Source organism: Oncorhynchus clarkii, chromosome 13 (assembly GCF_045791955.1).
Source record: "Oncorhynchus clarkii lewisi isolate Uvic-CL-2024 chromosome 13, UVic_Ocla_1.0, whole genome shotgun sequence".
NCBI classification, from domain to species: Eukaryota; Metazoa; Chordata; class Actinopteri; order Salmoniformes; family Salmonidae; genus Oncorhynchus; species Oncorhynchus clarkii.
Window position 1 is genome coordinate 39894122 of NC_092159.1, and position 16673 is coordinate 39910794.

General features: G+C 45.9%; 1 protein-coding gene across 2 annotated transcripts in view; it reads left to right on the forward strand.

Annotated features, from left to right (window-relative positions):
* Positions 1-16673, forward strand: part of LOC139364689 (unconventional myosin-X-like) — a 51662-nt gene that overhangs the window by 15235 nt on the left and 19754 nt on the right. For both annotated transcript variants that reach the window (XM_071101640.1, XM_071101641.1), the window contains exons 3-4: positions 9628-9722; positions 13824-14006. In XM_071101640.1, the coding sequence (XP_070957741.1) occupies positions 9628-9722; positions 13824-14006 (278 nt within the window). The remainder of the gene's footprint in view (positions 1-9627; positions 9723-13823; positions 14007-16673) is intronic.

The following is a 16673-nucleotide window of genomic DNA, read 5'->3' on the forward strand; positions in this document are numbered from 1 at the left end:
GGGCTTAGATGCCCCGTGAGCTCTTAGCTCTTAAGGGACATTTAGCTTGTTACCATTCTAATTTATAAGCTGATAATGAGCTCCAAACAAAAATGAAAGAATGACAGCATGAAATGTACCATACTTAAGTGTAACAATCAATCAAAACATATGCGCTGATCCACCGTGGGCTCTGCCTCCTCTGCCATACTGTCAATATATCGTCAATACGTCCACTCCTATTTATAGAGTTTATCTCGCGATCTCAACATTTTATTTGTTATGTCATGATCGTGAGAGAATGATCTTCTGATCTCTGGAAAAACAATTTATGTCGTAATCATCAGATAAGTAACGATCTCAACATAACGAGATTATACTCTTTTGTTTCTATTTATATGGCCTCTCTGCACTTCCATGTGTCTTCCATCAGTAGGAAGCATAACAGAGATGTATAGTGTCCACTCTGGTCAGAAATGAGGATGCCTTGTCAGCTGGATCTGGTCAGATGCTTTATTTCCTTCCCTGTTGAGGGATTGTGAAAGTGAGCGGGAGCGTGAGATTGAAACTAGGCCACACAGAGAGGAGGCGAGAGAGAGAGAGCCCAGTGGTGGTGATAACCACGGATAAAATAGAATATTGAGCAGTCAGACTGTTTCATTTGTCAGCCTTCTCTTCCTCAGCCACACGAGACAACAAACACACACACAAACACGCATGACCGCCTCCCCTTTATTTGTATAGTGCTGTTACTCGCTGTTTATTGTCAATGCATAGTCACTTTCCCCATACCTACATGTATGAATTACCTTAACTAACATTGACTCGGTACTGGTACCCCCTGTATACAGCCTCTGTATTGTTGTTTTATTGTTACTTTTTTGTTGTTGTTTTACTTAGTAAATATTTTCTTAACTCTATTTCTTTAACTGCATTGTTGGTTAAGGGCTTGTAAGTAAGCGTTTCACTGTAAGGTTTACACCTGTTGAATTCTGCGCATGTGACAAATACAATTGTGTTTTATTTTTGATTTGATAAGAATTGTGTACAGTTAAATTGTCTATCAGATGTACAGTATATGGGGACATGTGTATATTTGTATTCACCAAAAAGAGAATTATTAATTTCCATCTCCCTCAGTCCCCCTCTCTCTCTCTCTCCCTCTGGCACTCCCTCTCTCCTACTCTTTCTACTTCCGCCTCTCTCTCTTTCTTTGTTAGCTAGCTTCCCGTTTATGTGGGGCAAACAGATGGTTTTGCTTAGCGTGCTGGTGTTAGGCCTACAGGGGAAAGACCGGGGTGTAGAGGGGGAGAAAAAGAAAGAGAGAGGGAGAGATTTAGGTAAAGAGAGATATATGCCATCTGAGCTGCAGGACTTTTCCATGTGTTCCCTTACACTTCCGTAAACAAAGCACCACAGGGGTATTGTTCCTTCTCTCACCAAATTCCTGACATCTCAAACACAAAAACCTCCTCAGGACAACGCTGGAGTGGTGACTTACACGTCAGACCATAGATTGCATATTCACATCAACAGATCAATTGAAACGTTTGAATATTAAACACAAACCTGAAACAGCAGGTTAATATGGGAGTGTCTTGTCTCCTAGTCCCTGACTGTGTCATGGTCTCTCCAGGGGGGTGTAGTTTAGTGTTGGGGGGGGCGGTGGGGGGGGGGGGTTCTGTTGGTCTGCTCTCCCTCCTAGCCGTCTAATCCCTGTGTAAAATTGTTTCCTGGCCCCCACAGGAAGTCAGCACTCAAGGCCCCTCCGTCATGGCCTCAGCCGGGGCTTCTGGGAATACGGGGGCGGGGGGCGAAGGAGGAGGGGGGCTACTGGACAGCTGTGGCACTCTGCCTCATCTGTCAGAGTGCCAACATGTGTCCCCAGCTGCACTACAGCTACACCCCCAACCCCCTCTACCCTCCACCCACCCACCAACCCACCCAACTAGCACCCACACACCACCAGGGCTCTCTCCCATGAAATGAAACCAGCAACCAACCTGGTCCACGAACCCCCGCCCCCCCGTCACCCCCCATCCATCCGGCTATGGAAGCTTGTTTTGGATAGTTTGTTTACACCACTCATTCACAAGCCCCTCTTTACTCAATTAGTAGAATGTAAGCATTACTTTGGGCCTGTGTGGGCAGCTGGGCGCAGATTTGCCTGTTAAAACCTCTAAAGTCTAAGCCTCTGGGGGGAGGGGGTTCTACTAAGCTAACATATGGAATTGTTTTAAGATGGTCATACCATGGATCATTTAGCTATTTGATTTAGAATTTAAGGAGCCCTGTAGATACTGTATAATAAAAAATTAAAACATATTTTGGCTACCACTAAAGGAGTGCATTGAATAACACATTCATAAATGGCAAAACAGACAGTCAAGGTTTTGAGATCTAAGAGATAAAAGAAAGCTCAGAAAATATATACAGTACCAGTCAAAAGTTTGGGCATACCTACTCATTCAATGGTTTTTATTATTTTTGTATTATTTTCTACATTGTAGAATAGTGAAGACATCAAAACTATGAAATAACACATATGGAATCATGTAGTAACCAAAAAAGTGTTAAACAAATCAAAATATATTTTATATTTGAGATTCTTCAAAGTAGCCACCCTTTTCCTTGATGACAGCTTTGCACACTCTTGGCATTTTCTCAACCAGCTTAACCTAGAATGCTTTTCCAACAGTAGGAGTTCCCACATATGCTGAGCACTTGTTGGCTGCTTTTCCTTCACTCTGCGGTCCAACTCATCCCAAACCATCTCAATTGGGTTGAGGTCGGGTGATTGTGGAGGCCAGGTCATCTGATGCAGCACTCCATCACTTTCCTTATTGGTCAAATAGCCCTTACACAGCCTGGAGGTGTGTTGGGTCATTGTCCTGTTGAAAAACAAATGATAGTCCCACTAAGAGCAAACCAGATGTGATGGCATATTGCTGCAGAATGCTGTGGTAGCCATGTTGGTTAAGTGTGCCTTGAATTTTAAATAAATCACAGACAGTGTCACCAACAAAGCACACCACACCATCACACCTCCTCCATGCTTCACGGTGGGAACCACACCCGTTCACCTAATCTGCGTCTTTAAAAGACACCGTTTGGAACCAAAAATCACAAATTTGGACTCATCAGACCAAAGGACAGATTTCCACCGGTCTAATGTCCATTGCCCGTGTTTCTTGGCCCATGCATGTCTCTCTTCCTATTGGTGTTCTTTAGTAGTGGTTTCTTTGTTGCAATTCAACCATGAAGACTTGATTCACACAGTCTCCTCTGAACAGTCGATGTTAAGATGTGTCTGTTACTTGAACTCGGTGAGGCATTTATTTGGGCTGCAATTTCTGAGGCTGTTAACTCTAATTAACTTATCCTCTGCAGCAGAGGTCACTCTGGGTCCTTTTGCAGTCCTCTTGAGATCCAGTTTCATAATAGTGCTTGATGGTTTTTGCGACTGCACCTGAAGAAACGTTCAAAGTACATACATATTTCCAGATTGACTGACCTTCATGTCTTAAAGTAATGATGGACTGTAATTTCTCCTTGCTTATTTGAGCTGTTCTTGCCATAATATAGATTTGGTATTTTACCAAATAGGGCTATCTTCTGTATACCACCCCTACCTTGTCACAACACAACTGATTGTCTCAAACGCATCAAGAAGGAAAGAAATTCCACAAATAATCTTTTAACAAGGCACACTTGTTAATTGAAATGCATTCCAGGTGACTACCCCATGAAGCTGGTTGAGAGAATGCCAAGATTTTACAACGCTGTCATTAAGGTCAAGGGTGGCTACTTTGAAGAATCTCAAATACATTTTGATTTGTTTAACACTTTTTTGGTTACTACATGATTCTATATGTGTTATTTCATAGTGTTGATGTCTTCACTATTATTCTACAAGGTCAAAATAAAGAAAAACCCTTGAATGAGTAGGTGTGTCCAAACTTTAGACTGCTACTGTATATATTTTTTTACATTTAACGTTTACATTTAACCCCTTTTTTTTTGTTGGCACAAACTACCTCCATACTTCCATTCATTTTTAAAAACCGGTAACAGGTTACCTTCAGACAAGTCCCGTGACATTTGTTGGGGTCGTCGAGCTAAAACATTGTGCTAGTGAGAGTCTCGTCTTTCCATATAGTGGTTATATTAGTTAGTTGGACGCTACAGACGTTTTTGTGACAAGACCGATTTTCGGGATGTCTCCTGGTCTGACAAACACCGCTGTAGCTCTGCTACTTTTCACCGCAGACGCAGAAGGGCGACATAGGCGAATGTGGTATCTCTAGCTTCAACTGACAGCTGTAGTATGTTAATTAGATTGATGCATGGGTGCGTCAATAGACTCTTAAGGAATAATTATTAAAGGTAGCATGACGCAAAGCCTAGGCCTGTTGTCTCTCTGTCGTCTGAACAGTTTCTCTGCTGGTCTGGTTCTCGACATGCTCAGTGCTTTATCCTCTTGTTTGAACTTCTAACAGAAGTGTGTTGGACAGCCCGCTCTGGATCAGCTTACCAAAGTGTCATAGACTCACACCCACCCACCCGACTTCTTTTCCTCAACAAAAACCTATAGCATATGGGCTTCAAAGTTAGAACAAGCCCCTGTGTCTTCCCATATGGTTTTGTCTTTGATATGACTTTTGGTGATGCCTGTGTCTACAGTAAGTCACAAAGGCAGATTGTGTGTTAGACATTAGCTGAAGTCCTGTGGACCCAGATGGGCCCTCTGATTCGCTGAGGGCCCATTGAAGCTGAAGGTCAGGCTTGTTTGAACAGAGACAGAGTAAAAGGTCAACTGGAGGGTTTTAGCCCGGCCCTCCCTCTCCTTACTTTATCCTGTTTCCCTCCAAATGAGAACTTGTTCTCAACTAGCCTACCTGGTTAAATAAAGGTGAAATAAAATAAATAAATTACAAACTTTTCCCTCATTTCACTCCACTCAAATCTTTCAAATGATCTCTCTTGAATCCTGTCTCGTGCTAGTTCTGAAACCTGTCATTTTTCACATGTGGTTAGGGTTATCCTCCCCAACAGTATTGCTCCTCAGGGTTGTCATGTGCATACCTGGGTTTCCGTTAGCCGGCAATTGCAGGCTTTTGGCTGTATGAGTTTTTTTTTAGGCAGATAAATACAATTTTGGCTGGCGAAATGAACCGGGAGAAAAAACAACGGTAGGAAGGCTATCAGCGAGTCACCCACCACTTTACAATGTGAGCTGGAGGCAGTATGCATTTTGAAAACATACTTAATTGTTTGAAACCTGAGTGTTTTACTTCATATTATATTATGAGGCATGTCTTACCTTGCTTGAAAATCAGACCATAGAAAGGTGGAGGCAATTATTTTCTAAAGTTTAGGGAAGCATAAGCCTTTCATTTATTTCTACCAATCTGCTGGTCAGTTATGATTTTCATGAAATGTGCATTTTGATGGAACTGTTTCATATCAATAAAAATGTTTTCGATTCTCAAAATCGTTGCCCCGTGGATAATCATAAAAATCTTAATTAAAATGAAAGACATATAAAATGTAAGATTCAACTATTGCGAGAGGACCAGCCTCTGCTATATGACACATTGATACACGCTGATCATTGGCGGCTAAGTAGCCTAATTGAGCGCATGGAACTCCGAGATGGCTAATGCAGCTGTTGGCCTACATTGTCAACAAAGTAAAAATACATAAAAACAGTAGAAAATATACTGCTGAAAATTCTGGTTCTTTCAATAACTTTAATTTCCCTACTCGGCCTGTCTGCCTCCCTTTACATCTGTCTTGACTTGCGCGCTGTCGCTTGTGAAGTGCAACATTGTATCAAATCAATCAACTGGATCTGGGCCCTAACTTGCAACATTGTATCTACTAGCCTATTCGGAACTGAGACTCTAGGCACCAGTGAGCTCCGGACAGACAGCTGTTTTTGCGCAAGGGAAAGGATAAGTATTTTATGACGTTTCCACTGGATATATGGGATCATCAGATCATTATATTTTGCTCTTTCACACCGAGACTTGGTGATTATCGAGGGGGAGATTTTTATGAGGAACTATTAGGCTCTCATTTGCAATGGATGTTTAAACAACGGACTTCGTTGACGTACTGTGTGAGGCGAAGAAAAGATTACTGAGAAGATGAGTTTATTGGTGGTGAAGGTGATGACTAAGACAGGCAGAAATCATACATCCCCAAATGGGCACTTGTGCGCAGCAAGCCAGGGAGGCTAATTCTCTGCGTGCTCAGACGTGCGAGCTCCCTCAACATTAACAAGACCCATGCTCACATGGAGCACTCCAAACAAAAGACAATGGAAAAAAAGAGGCAACTCGTAAATGATGGCTATGAAATAGAACCAAAACGTGTTTCTCAAAAGCATTTACACACCAAGAATGAGAACGGTAAATGACTGTAGGCCTAATTAGTAATACAATGCATTAACATAAATTAATGTAACAAAATGACGGGGATTAACGGTTCATTTACTATTGGTGACATATGTAATGGGGAATTGATAACGATTATTTTTTAGGGCAAACAATTCACAAGAAACAATGAATGCGCGAGAATTGGTGGGAGAAAGCCGAGTTGATTCTGGAGAGCTGAGAGCATGCATTCTGGAGAGAGACGGCCTATAGGCTGTCTTAGCCACACACCCCTCCCCCTGTTCTTGTCTCAACATTTGAAATCATACTCAAGACACATTATGTTCACACGTATATTAGATGCTTTTCGCTGTGCCAGTCGCAACACAATCAGCATGGCCTTTTGCCACGCTCGCTGCCATTTCTCTCCCGTTCTTTTGGTTTTCATATCAACTTTCTCTCCTTGTCCAGAAGTCAAATGCACAATCCTAGTCATACAGTATTAGCAACCCCATCCTAGCTGTTGTATCTTTAGATTCACGCTCTTTGAATCTCTGTCATATAAACGCTTGTGTCAAGTGCGCTATTTAGAATGGCGTGTTCCCTTTTTTTCTCGCAAATTGCATTTTGGCAAATGTCTGAAAATGACGTTGTATCGGCTACTTCATTACAGGAGTTACATGTTCTGTGAAGAGGAATTACCATAAACTAAATGTGATGTATTTTTTGAGCACGGTGGGTGGACGCCCCTAGTTGTTTTACACACCCAATGCATATGTGTCTGGGAGATTTCTCAAATGGCTGGTAAATTAAAACGTCAAAACCCTGGTGCATACATAAAGTAAGTAGTCTGTAGCTTTAAGTAGGAACTTGACCCATTTCACGGCTAGAAGATATCTGGTTGAAGTTCTGCGAGGAGCATCGCTAACATTGCTTTTGTACCCTTGAGCAAGGCTCAAACTATAGAGGTACCAGCCCAGGACAGGTTTGTACTGGTGCTCTCCAGAGTTTGTACATGCAGACGATAGCACAAAATGATCCTAGGCTTTGATATCAAGTCCTCCACATACCAACACGCTATCCCCTAGCTGCCTGCGTTGGCGTTTTCTATAGATCCAAATCCCCATCGGCGCATTGAGTTCTCCATTTAAATGACTGTTTGAAGGTCTGTCTGCATCTGTTTCTGCAGCAAGGGTTTATTCGCGGACTCCAAAAAAAGAGCCTTCTTCCGATTTCCGGGTGTATTTTTCTGTATTTAGGAGAAGAGGGACATGCGACGATACACTGGAAATGTTCCCTTTTGACGCTACTGTTTGAATGCTGCCGTCGCTGTTGGGCTTCGCTGCAGAGGTAGACTGGCTGTAGTAGGACAGGGCTCTGACCCTCTTTTTCTCGCCCTCTGGTGTGTCTCTGACGTTTCCCCGGGACAATGCGGTATAGTGTTTCCCTGTGTGTCTGAGCATCAGCCTAAATTAGAGACTGATACACACTTATTTTCCAACTACTGTACGGTCTGAAACAGGCAAACGTATTGACACAAGGGTCAACTAGTGGATGTTGGGATAGTGAGATACTTTGAGCAGGTGTCATGTATTGTAGATGAACAGTCAGCTAAGTTGAGCAGGATAGGGTATATTCAGACTCATCGATTAGGTCTGACTTCCGTACGGAATAACCTTCCACAGTCATCTGATCAATAATCACAGCCCAGAGAAACGCTATCTGAGACTGTACATGGTGGAGGGCCGCCTGCCAAAACTCATTTCCTGCCTGGTGTTTTCAGGGGAAGGAAGGAGGGTTTGTCCCTTCATACCTCACACGCTAGTTTGACGCAGGAAATAGAGAAAATAAACTAGAAATTAGATAAATATAATGAGCATAGATAAACCTTATAAACAACTTTAATGGTCTGGAAATGGGCCTTGGCCAGCGATAACAAGCTTGAGCTCTCAGTCGTCCACAACATTGCCTGGCCAAATGTCTGAAACGAATGTCACTTTGCAGTCCAAAGTCCTCGCTACCACCATGACTGGTGGCTTTTCTTTTTACAAGGCTTCTTTGACCGTGGCAGTTGAGAGAGAGAGAGAGAGGAGAGAGAGCATTTCACAACAGTTTCCCCATAATTCCCAGATGTTTTTGATGTTTGTTATGGGTTTCGATTAGCTGACAACAGTGTAACCCTTTGAACTCTCTCTCTCTCTCTGGCCTGCGACTGCCTGGCTGGCTGGCTTTGAGTCAGTCCTCTCGTTCTCTCTGGCCTGCGACTGCCTGGCTGGCTGGCTTTGAGTCAGTCCTCTCTCTCTCTCTGGCCTGCGACTGCCTGGCTGGCTGGCTTTGAGTCAGTCCTCTCTCTCTCTCTGGCCTGTGACTGCCTGGCTGGCTGGCTTTGAGTCAGTCCTCTCTCTCTTTCTGGCCTGCGACTGTCTGGCTGGCTGGCTTTGAGTCAGTCCTCTCTCTCTCTCTGGCCTGCGACTGCCTGGCTGGCTGGCTTTGAGTCAGTCCTCTCTCTCTCTCTGGCCTGCGACTGCCTGGCTGGCTGGCTTTGAGTCAGTCCTCTCTCTCTCTCTGGCCTGCGACTGCCTGGCTGGCTGGCTTTGAGTCAGTCCTCTCTCTCTCTCTGGCCTGCGACTGCCTGGCTGGCTGGCTTTGAGTCAGTCCTCTCTCTCTCTCTGGCCTGTGACTGCCTGGCTGGCTGGCTTCGAGTCAGTCCTCTCTCTCTCTCTCTCTGGCCTGTGACTGCCTGGCTGGCTGGCTTCGAGTCAGTCCTCTCTCTCTCTGGCCTGGGACTGCCTGGCTGGCTGGCTTCGAGTCAGTCCTCTCTCTCTCTCTGGCCTGCGACTGCCTGGCTGGCTTTGAGTCAGTCCTCTCTCTCTCTCTCTCTCTGGCCTGCGACTGCCTGGCTGGCTTTGAGTCAGTCCGGCGTCGCTCTGTCACGTTTTATTTTCAGTCCTCCGCTTCCCTCCACTCCGCTGTGCCCGCCAGCCAAACCAATTAAAGAGAGACGAGCTGTCCACAGTGGCGTGGAATGCATGCAGCTGGGGAGGGGAGGGGTGGAGGGAACGATATTCACAGCACTTCAACTTGTCCCCCTCTCCGCTCTCACTTAGGGTGTCAGAGAGGCTTAGGGTGGGCACAGGTTGTGTGGGGTTACCCTCCTCCCCTCGACTCAGAGCCAATAGGGTGTGGGGGGGGGGGGGGGGGGGGGGGGGTGCCTTGACTGTGGGAGTGTATGATGCTGTTATTTACCACCTCTCTCTGTCTCACCCAGACACAGTCTGTCAGAGGTTCCTGATGAGATGAAGAGTCTGATCATAGAGAAGAGCAAGATGGGCCTTGAAGAAGACCCCGAGCTGCTGGTCAAAGGTGAGCCTGCCTGGCTGACACACCCCTACACCATCCCTCTATTCTCTCGCTCTCTCTCTGCTTTCTCTCTGTGTGGCTGTTGTGTCCCAGCTCCAGTGATTTGCATGTACAGTAATAACAGTCTGTGGGATGATGACGTTCACTCGTCCGAGAGCGTTAGCCGAGCTTGAGCTCCGTGCATGTTTGCGGTGTTATCACTGAATAAGTAGGCCATACTGTACTACTGTACTGTACACTTCACGGTCCACGGCTAAGCCCTCACACACACACACACACACACAACACCCTTCCCCCAGTAATCATGTAATGATGGCCATCAGCGGCATTAAGAGCCTTGCGAGCCTGACGCTTTTTGAGGAGTGATCTCACAGGCTATTCATGTGTGCTTTTCCTGCTACCGAAACGGTTGCAGTAAAATGCCAGTGCTTGGATAAGTTACGTCCTCTTTGGGATGGCGGCAGCCTGATCGGCTAATTCGGACAGCAGTTACCATGCAGCACCCCTGGCCGACGGGCTGGCTGCACCCCTCCTCCCTCTGTTCCGATGTCTGAGACCGGGCAGAGGGGCAGGCAATGGGGTTAGGGGGGGTGCATTCCTTCCCAATCGGAGGACGGATACTTCCCCTGGGCCCCTGGGCTGGCTGTGTGCCTTGGCATTTCTTCTCTTCAGTCGGGCCGTCTTCCCCACCAACCACCACCATCTCCAGCACCACTGACGCTCCAGGACATGTGAAGGCCTTGCTCTGTTCATGCCCTTGTTGTGTGCAGGGATATATTTTCAAATGTCCTGGAGCTAGGGTGTCCCTAGCTGTTTGGCGTGGTGTTCAATGGGACATCCTCAGGCAACTGGGGCCAAGGGTCGCCTCGCTGTCTAAAATAGGCCATCAACCGTGCCGAGACAGACAGAGAGGAAAAGAGATATAGAGAGAGAGATTGACGTAGCGAAGGAGTGAGAAACTCCTAGACAGAATGCAGTAGCGAGCATAAATTACATTCCTCTGTTTGTTCATGCGCGGGAAAACTGAACAATTTTAGCTACATACCACTTAAGAGTGGCCAGTACTCCAGTCATTTGGAAAGGGATTCAGTCTACTCAATTGCAATCGTTTCCCTTTCTGTTTGGATCTCTGTCTAATTCAGCTCAGCCCATAATCCTAGTGGTGAAGCTCATTAACGCTCTGCGCCTTTATGGATGACGGTTTGTTATCAGATGCTTTTTAATCTCCCCCAAATCTCCAGAACAAACAGAATGTACACACAGAGATAGAAGGACAGAGCAGAGCCAGAGGGAGACAGACTCCAGTGTTTGCTCAATTTGTGTTTCAGGGGGCAGGGCCAGCATTAGGGGTCTGGGGTCACAAATGAAACAAATTAAGGGCGAGCCGTGGCCCCCGGGGGACGCATTAGCAGGCCAGGGAGATGGGATCCAGATGGAGGACCGCGGGGGGAGGGGAAGGGTAGGCAGGGGGTCCTGACCGGGACTCTTGTTTCACCCTTTCTCTCTCAATGTCTCTCTCTCTCCCCCTCACTGCCTTTCCTTCTCTTTCTCTACTTTTCTCTCTCCCTCTCTTCCGCTCGCTCGCTCTCTCTCTCTTTCTTTCTCTCTCTCCTTCTTCTCTCCCTCCGAAGTCGGCCGTCTCTCTATCTCACTGTCTCAAAAAGAGCAGCTGCAGGACATCCTGTGTGACTGACAGAGGACATGCCTCCCAGGTCTCCGCTAACCAGTCCACCCACACCCCTCCATCCCTCTACCCCCTACCCAATCATCCACCCCACCCAATCCCGTCCTGTCTTACCTCATAGTTTTTTATTTACCCATTTCATGTTGGTTTTTATGCTCCTGTTAATTTTTATGCTCTTGCTCCTTTACTCCACATGAAGTACCTGGGGACTGTATTGGGTGGGTTTATAGTGTGTTCCAGGCTGCCACTAGGGAAGGGGAAACAGAATGAGACGTGTGTAGACTCCCACTTCGACTTCCCCCCTCCAGGTCTATGGGTTGTAACATGGGGGATGGTAGCAATGGGGGCTCTGCATGTAGGGAAAAGCACTTTACGGCAGGAAAAAGGGGAGCTGGTGCGGGGGGGGGGGGCGATGAAAGAGGGAGAGCCTGAGCGAAGAGAAAAGAGCTGTAGGGAAAGCGAGGGAGAGCTGACAGGTGGCATGCAGCTTGCTAACCACAGAGGAAGCTGCTCGGTCGTCAGAGCTGTTCTAAGAAGTTAGCCCAATGAACATGGCACTGCTGTTCCCATAAACACACGCACACACGCACGCACACACACACTCAACAGATGGCACAGCCACATAACCCTGCCCTCACCATAGCGCCCTGCTCCAGCTTTGGGCCAGGTGACCAGCCAGGGCCCGCTGCCAGCCTATCCATCAGCCCTCACTTTGAACTCTGACTGCTCTCTCTCGTTTTACCCCTCCCTCTCACCGCCACCCCTATCCATCCCTTGCACCCTCTTCCTCTCTCTCTCTGGGCATCCCCTGGCCAGAGCTTCGCCAACCCCGGTTTATTTACCCTCAGCTCTATGAGATTAAATATTTAGAGGGAACAGTTTGCACACACAGGTTGTGTCCCAAATGGCACCCTATTCGCTATATAGTGCACTACTTTTTGAGCCCAATGGTCCCTGGTCAAAGGTAGTGTACTACACAGGGGACAGTGTGCCGTTTGGGGGACACTCTATGGGGTGCTGCATGCCTGGTGTTTGGTAACACTACAACCACTTTCCCCTCTGGACACGGGTAGTACACTATATATACATAAGTATGTGGACACCCCGTCAAATTAGTGTATTCGGCTATTTGAGCCACACCCGTTGCTGACAGGTGTATCAAATTGAGCACACAGCCATACAATCTCCATAGACAACCATTGGCAGTAGAATGGCCTCACTGAAGAGCTCAGTGACTTTCAACATGGAACCGTCATAGGATGCCACTTTTCCAACAAGTCAGGTCATCAAATTTCTGCCCTGCTAGAGCTTCCCCGGTCAACTGTAAGTGCTGTTATTGTGAAGTGGAAACGTCTAGGTGCAACAACGGCTCAGCCGCAAAGTGGTACAGAGCCCTGACCTTTGGGATGAATTGGAACACCGGCTGTGAGCCAGGCCTAATTGCCCAACATCAGTACCTGACCTCACTAATGCTTTTGTGGCTGAATGGAAGCAATTCCCAGTAGCAATGTTGCAACATCTAGTGGAAAGTCTTCCCAGGAGAGTGTAGGCTGTTATAGCAGCAAAGGGGGGAGCAACTCCATATGAATGCCCATGGTTTTGGTACAAGATGTTCGACGAGCAGGTGTCCACATACTTTTGGCCATGTAGTGTACATCCCCTTCATGTAAAGCTGGACACTGCAGCCCAGGATCCTGTTCAGTAGAGACCAAACACAAACCGTTATGAAATGGAAAATTACCATTTTTATTGGACAAATTCAGGTCAGTTACAAAACATTTTGTCTCGTTCTGTGCCTACTGAACACCACCCAGTTCTGAGGGCCATGGTTATGTGACGGGGGTGGAATGGTGAATGGAGCCAGGAGAATGTATCAGCCTCCCTCCCTCCCTCCCTCCTTCTCTGGGCGTTAATGACAGATCAGTCCACCAGTTCTCTTCCTGCTACTCAACCACCAGCGACTGTTCTCCAACCTCCCGTTTTCTTCTTTGTGTGTTTTTTACAGCTGTAATTATCCTGGTGGCAGGCACACAGGCCTTAATGTCTGACTATACCATTAGCTGCCGTTATTTTTAACCTGTTCTGCATGTTACAGACATATTTTATGTCCGATGGGTTCTACCTCTTAGTGATTATGTTCAGCCCAAACCAATTAACCCTTCCATTCAACCAAATAAGGCGCACACACACAGATGCACACACTCGGAAACACACACACACACACAGAGGCACATGCGCAAAAACATACACACACACACTATCATGTGCAGATATTTTTGGATGAGGCTGCCTTTTTGATAACATGAACTGCTTTGCTTCATCTTGGCCAGGTCGCAGTTGTAAATGAGAACTTGTTCTCAGCTGGCCTACCTGGTTAAATAAAGGTGAAATCACACACATTCATTGTGCGTGTGTTGTAGGCTGGCTGTTCCGGGAGGTGCGTGGAAGCTGGATCAAGCAGCGGTGCTACTGGTTTGTACTGAGCCAGGACTCCTTAGACTACTACAGCAGCTCAGAGAGAGGAGCCCGCAGACTGGGAACACTGGTGCTCACCAACCTCTGCTCTGTCATCTGGCCAGACAAACAGACCTTCAAGGAGACGGGTGAGTGCTGGCATGTATAGACACACACACTCTCTCTCTCTCTCTCTGTCTCCCACTGTCTCTCTCTCTTATTTATATATATATATATATATATATACGCCATCCCAAATTCCCTGTTTGGATAACTAAGCCCCACATAGTAAGTTCCGTATTGGCTCAATGATCAAATATTGGTAAAGATCTCAAAGCAGTCATAATGTGAGGATTTCCGGTCTCCTCTCAGTTCCTGTAAGCCCAGTACACCCAGAGGAAGTCTGGAAAACCCAGTCCACTTTTCTCTCCACAACTTGGGTTTCTCTGGAACCTTCTGAGTCATCAGCACCAGAATGACCCTTTACCATTTAACACCCTGAATGACAGGAATCGGAAAGGAAATACAGGTGAAATGCTATTGTTGTGTGAAGAGAGAGAGAGAGGGGGGGGGGGGGGGGGGGTGGTGTGTGTGACTCGGACTAGGAGTTATTCTATTACTCGCCCACGACACGCACAAGCACACAAGGCCCTCTGTGTCTGTATGGAGGGGATTGTACCATCGCCTGCTGACTTTAGACGACCACTTAAAACCTCCAGGAGAAATAATACCTAACCCAAACATTCCCCTAAATCTGCTCTGGGACTTTCCTGCAGAGAAGTGTGTACCTTGTTTTGCTTTTTCGTCTGTTTTGTCCTGCCCTTAGTCTAAGTACAGCTCACTGGTGGCTGTGTGTTCTGTCTGTGTTCCTCTATGAGCCTCTGAGTATGTCTGTCCCAGCAGAGGAGTCCCTCCTTATCTCCTTACCACACAATACTAGACCCCTTTTAGGGCCAGTATCTCCTTACCATACAATACAATACTAGACCCCTTTTAGGGCCAGTATCTCCTTACCATACAATACTAGACCCCTTTTAGGGCCAGTATCTCCTTACCATACAATACAATACTAGACCCCTTTTAGGGCCAGTATCTCCTTACCATACAATACAATACTAGACCCCTTTTAGGGCCAGTATCTCCTTACCATACAATACAATACTAGACCCCTTTTAGGGCCAGTATCTCCTTACCATACAATACAATACTAGACCCCTTTTAGGGCCAGTATCTTCTTACCATACAATACAATACTAGACCCCTTTTAGGCCCAGTATCTTCTTACCATACAATACAATACTAGACCCCTTTTAGGGCCAGTATCTCCTTACCATACAATACAATACTAGACCCCTTTTAGGGCCAGTATCTCCTTACCATACAATACAATACTAGACCCCTTTTAGGGCCAGTATCTCCTTACCATACAATACAATACTAGACCCATTTTAGGGCCAGTATCTCCTTACCATACAATACAATACTAGACCCATTTTAGGCCCAGTATCTCCTTACCATACAATACAATACTAGACCACGTTTAGGCCCAGTATCTCCTTACCATACAATACAATACTAGACCCCTTTTAGGCCCAGTATCTCCTTACCATACAATACAATACTAGACCACTTTTAGGCCCAGTATCTCCTTACCATATAATACAATACTAGACCCCTTTTAGGCCCAGTATCTCCTTACCATACAATACAATACTAGACCACTTTTAGGCCCAGTATCTCCTTACCATACAATACAATACTAGACCCCTTTTAGGCCCAGTATCTCCTTACCATACAATACAATACTAGACCCATTTTAGGCCCAGTATCTCCTTACCATACAATACAATACTAGACCCCTTTTAGGGCCCGTATCTCCTTACCATACAATACAATACTAGACCCCTTTTAGGGCCAGTATCTCCTTACCATACAATACAATACTAGACCCCTTTTAGGGCCAGTATCTCCTTACCATACAATACAATACTAGACCCCTTTTAGGGCCAGTATCTTCTTACCATACAATACAATACTAGACCCCTTTTAGGGCCAGTATCTTCTTACCATACAATACAATACTAGACCCCTTTTAGGCCCAGTATCTCCTTACCATACAATACAATACTAGACCCCTTTTAGGGCCAGTATCTCCTTACCATACAATACAATACTAGACCCATTTTAGGGCCAGTATCTCCTTACCATACAATACAATACTAGACCCCTTTTAGGCCCAGTATCTCCTTACCATACAATACAATACTAGACCCCTTTTAGGGCCAGTATCTCCTTACCATACAATACTAGACCCCTTTTAGGGCCAGTATCTCCTTACCATACAATACAATACTAGACCCCTTTTAGGGCCAGTATCTCCTTACCATACAATACAATACTAGACCCCTTTTAGGGCCAGTATCTCCTTACCATACAATACAATACTAGACCCCTTTTAGGGCCAGTATCTCCTTACCATACAATACAATACTAGACCCCTTTTAGGGCTAGTATCTCCTTACCATACAATACAATACTAGACCCCTTTTAGGGCCAGTATCTTCTTACCATACAATACAATACTAGACCCCTTTTAGGCCCAGTATCTTCTTACCATACAATACAATACTAGACCCCTTTTAGGGCCAGTATCTCCTTACCATACAATACAATACTAGACCCCTTTTAGGGCCAGTATCTCCTTACCATACAATACAATACTAGACCCATTTTAGGGCCAGTATCTCCTTACCATACAATACAATACTAGACCCATTTTAGGCCCAGTATCTCCTTACCATACAATACAATACTAG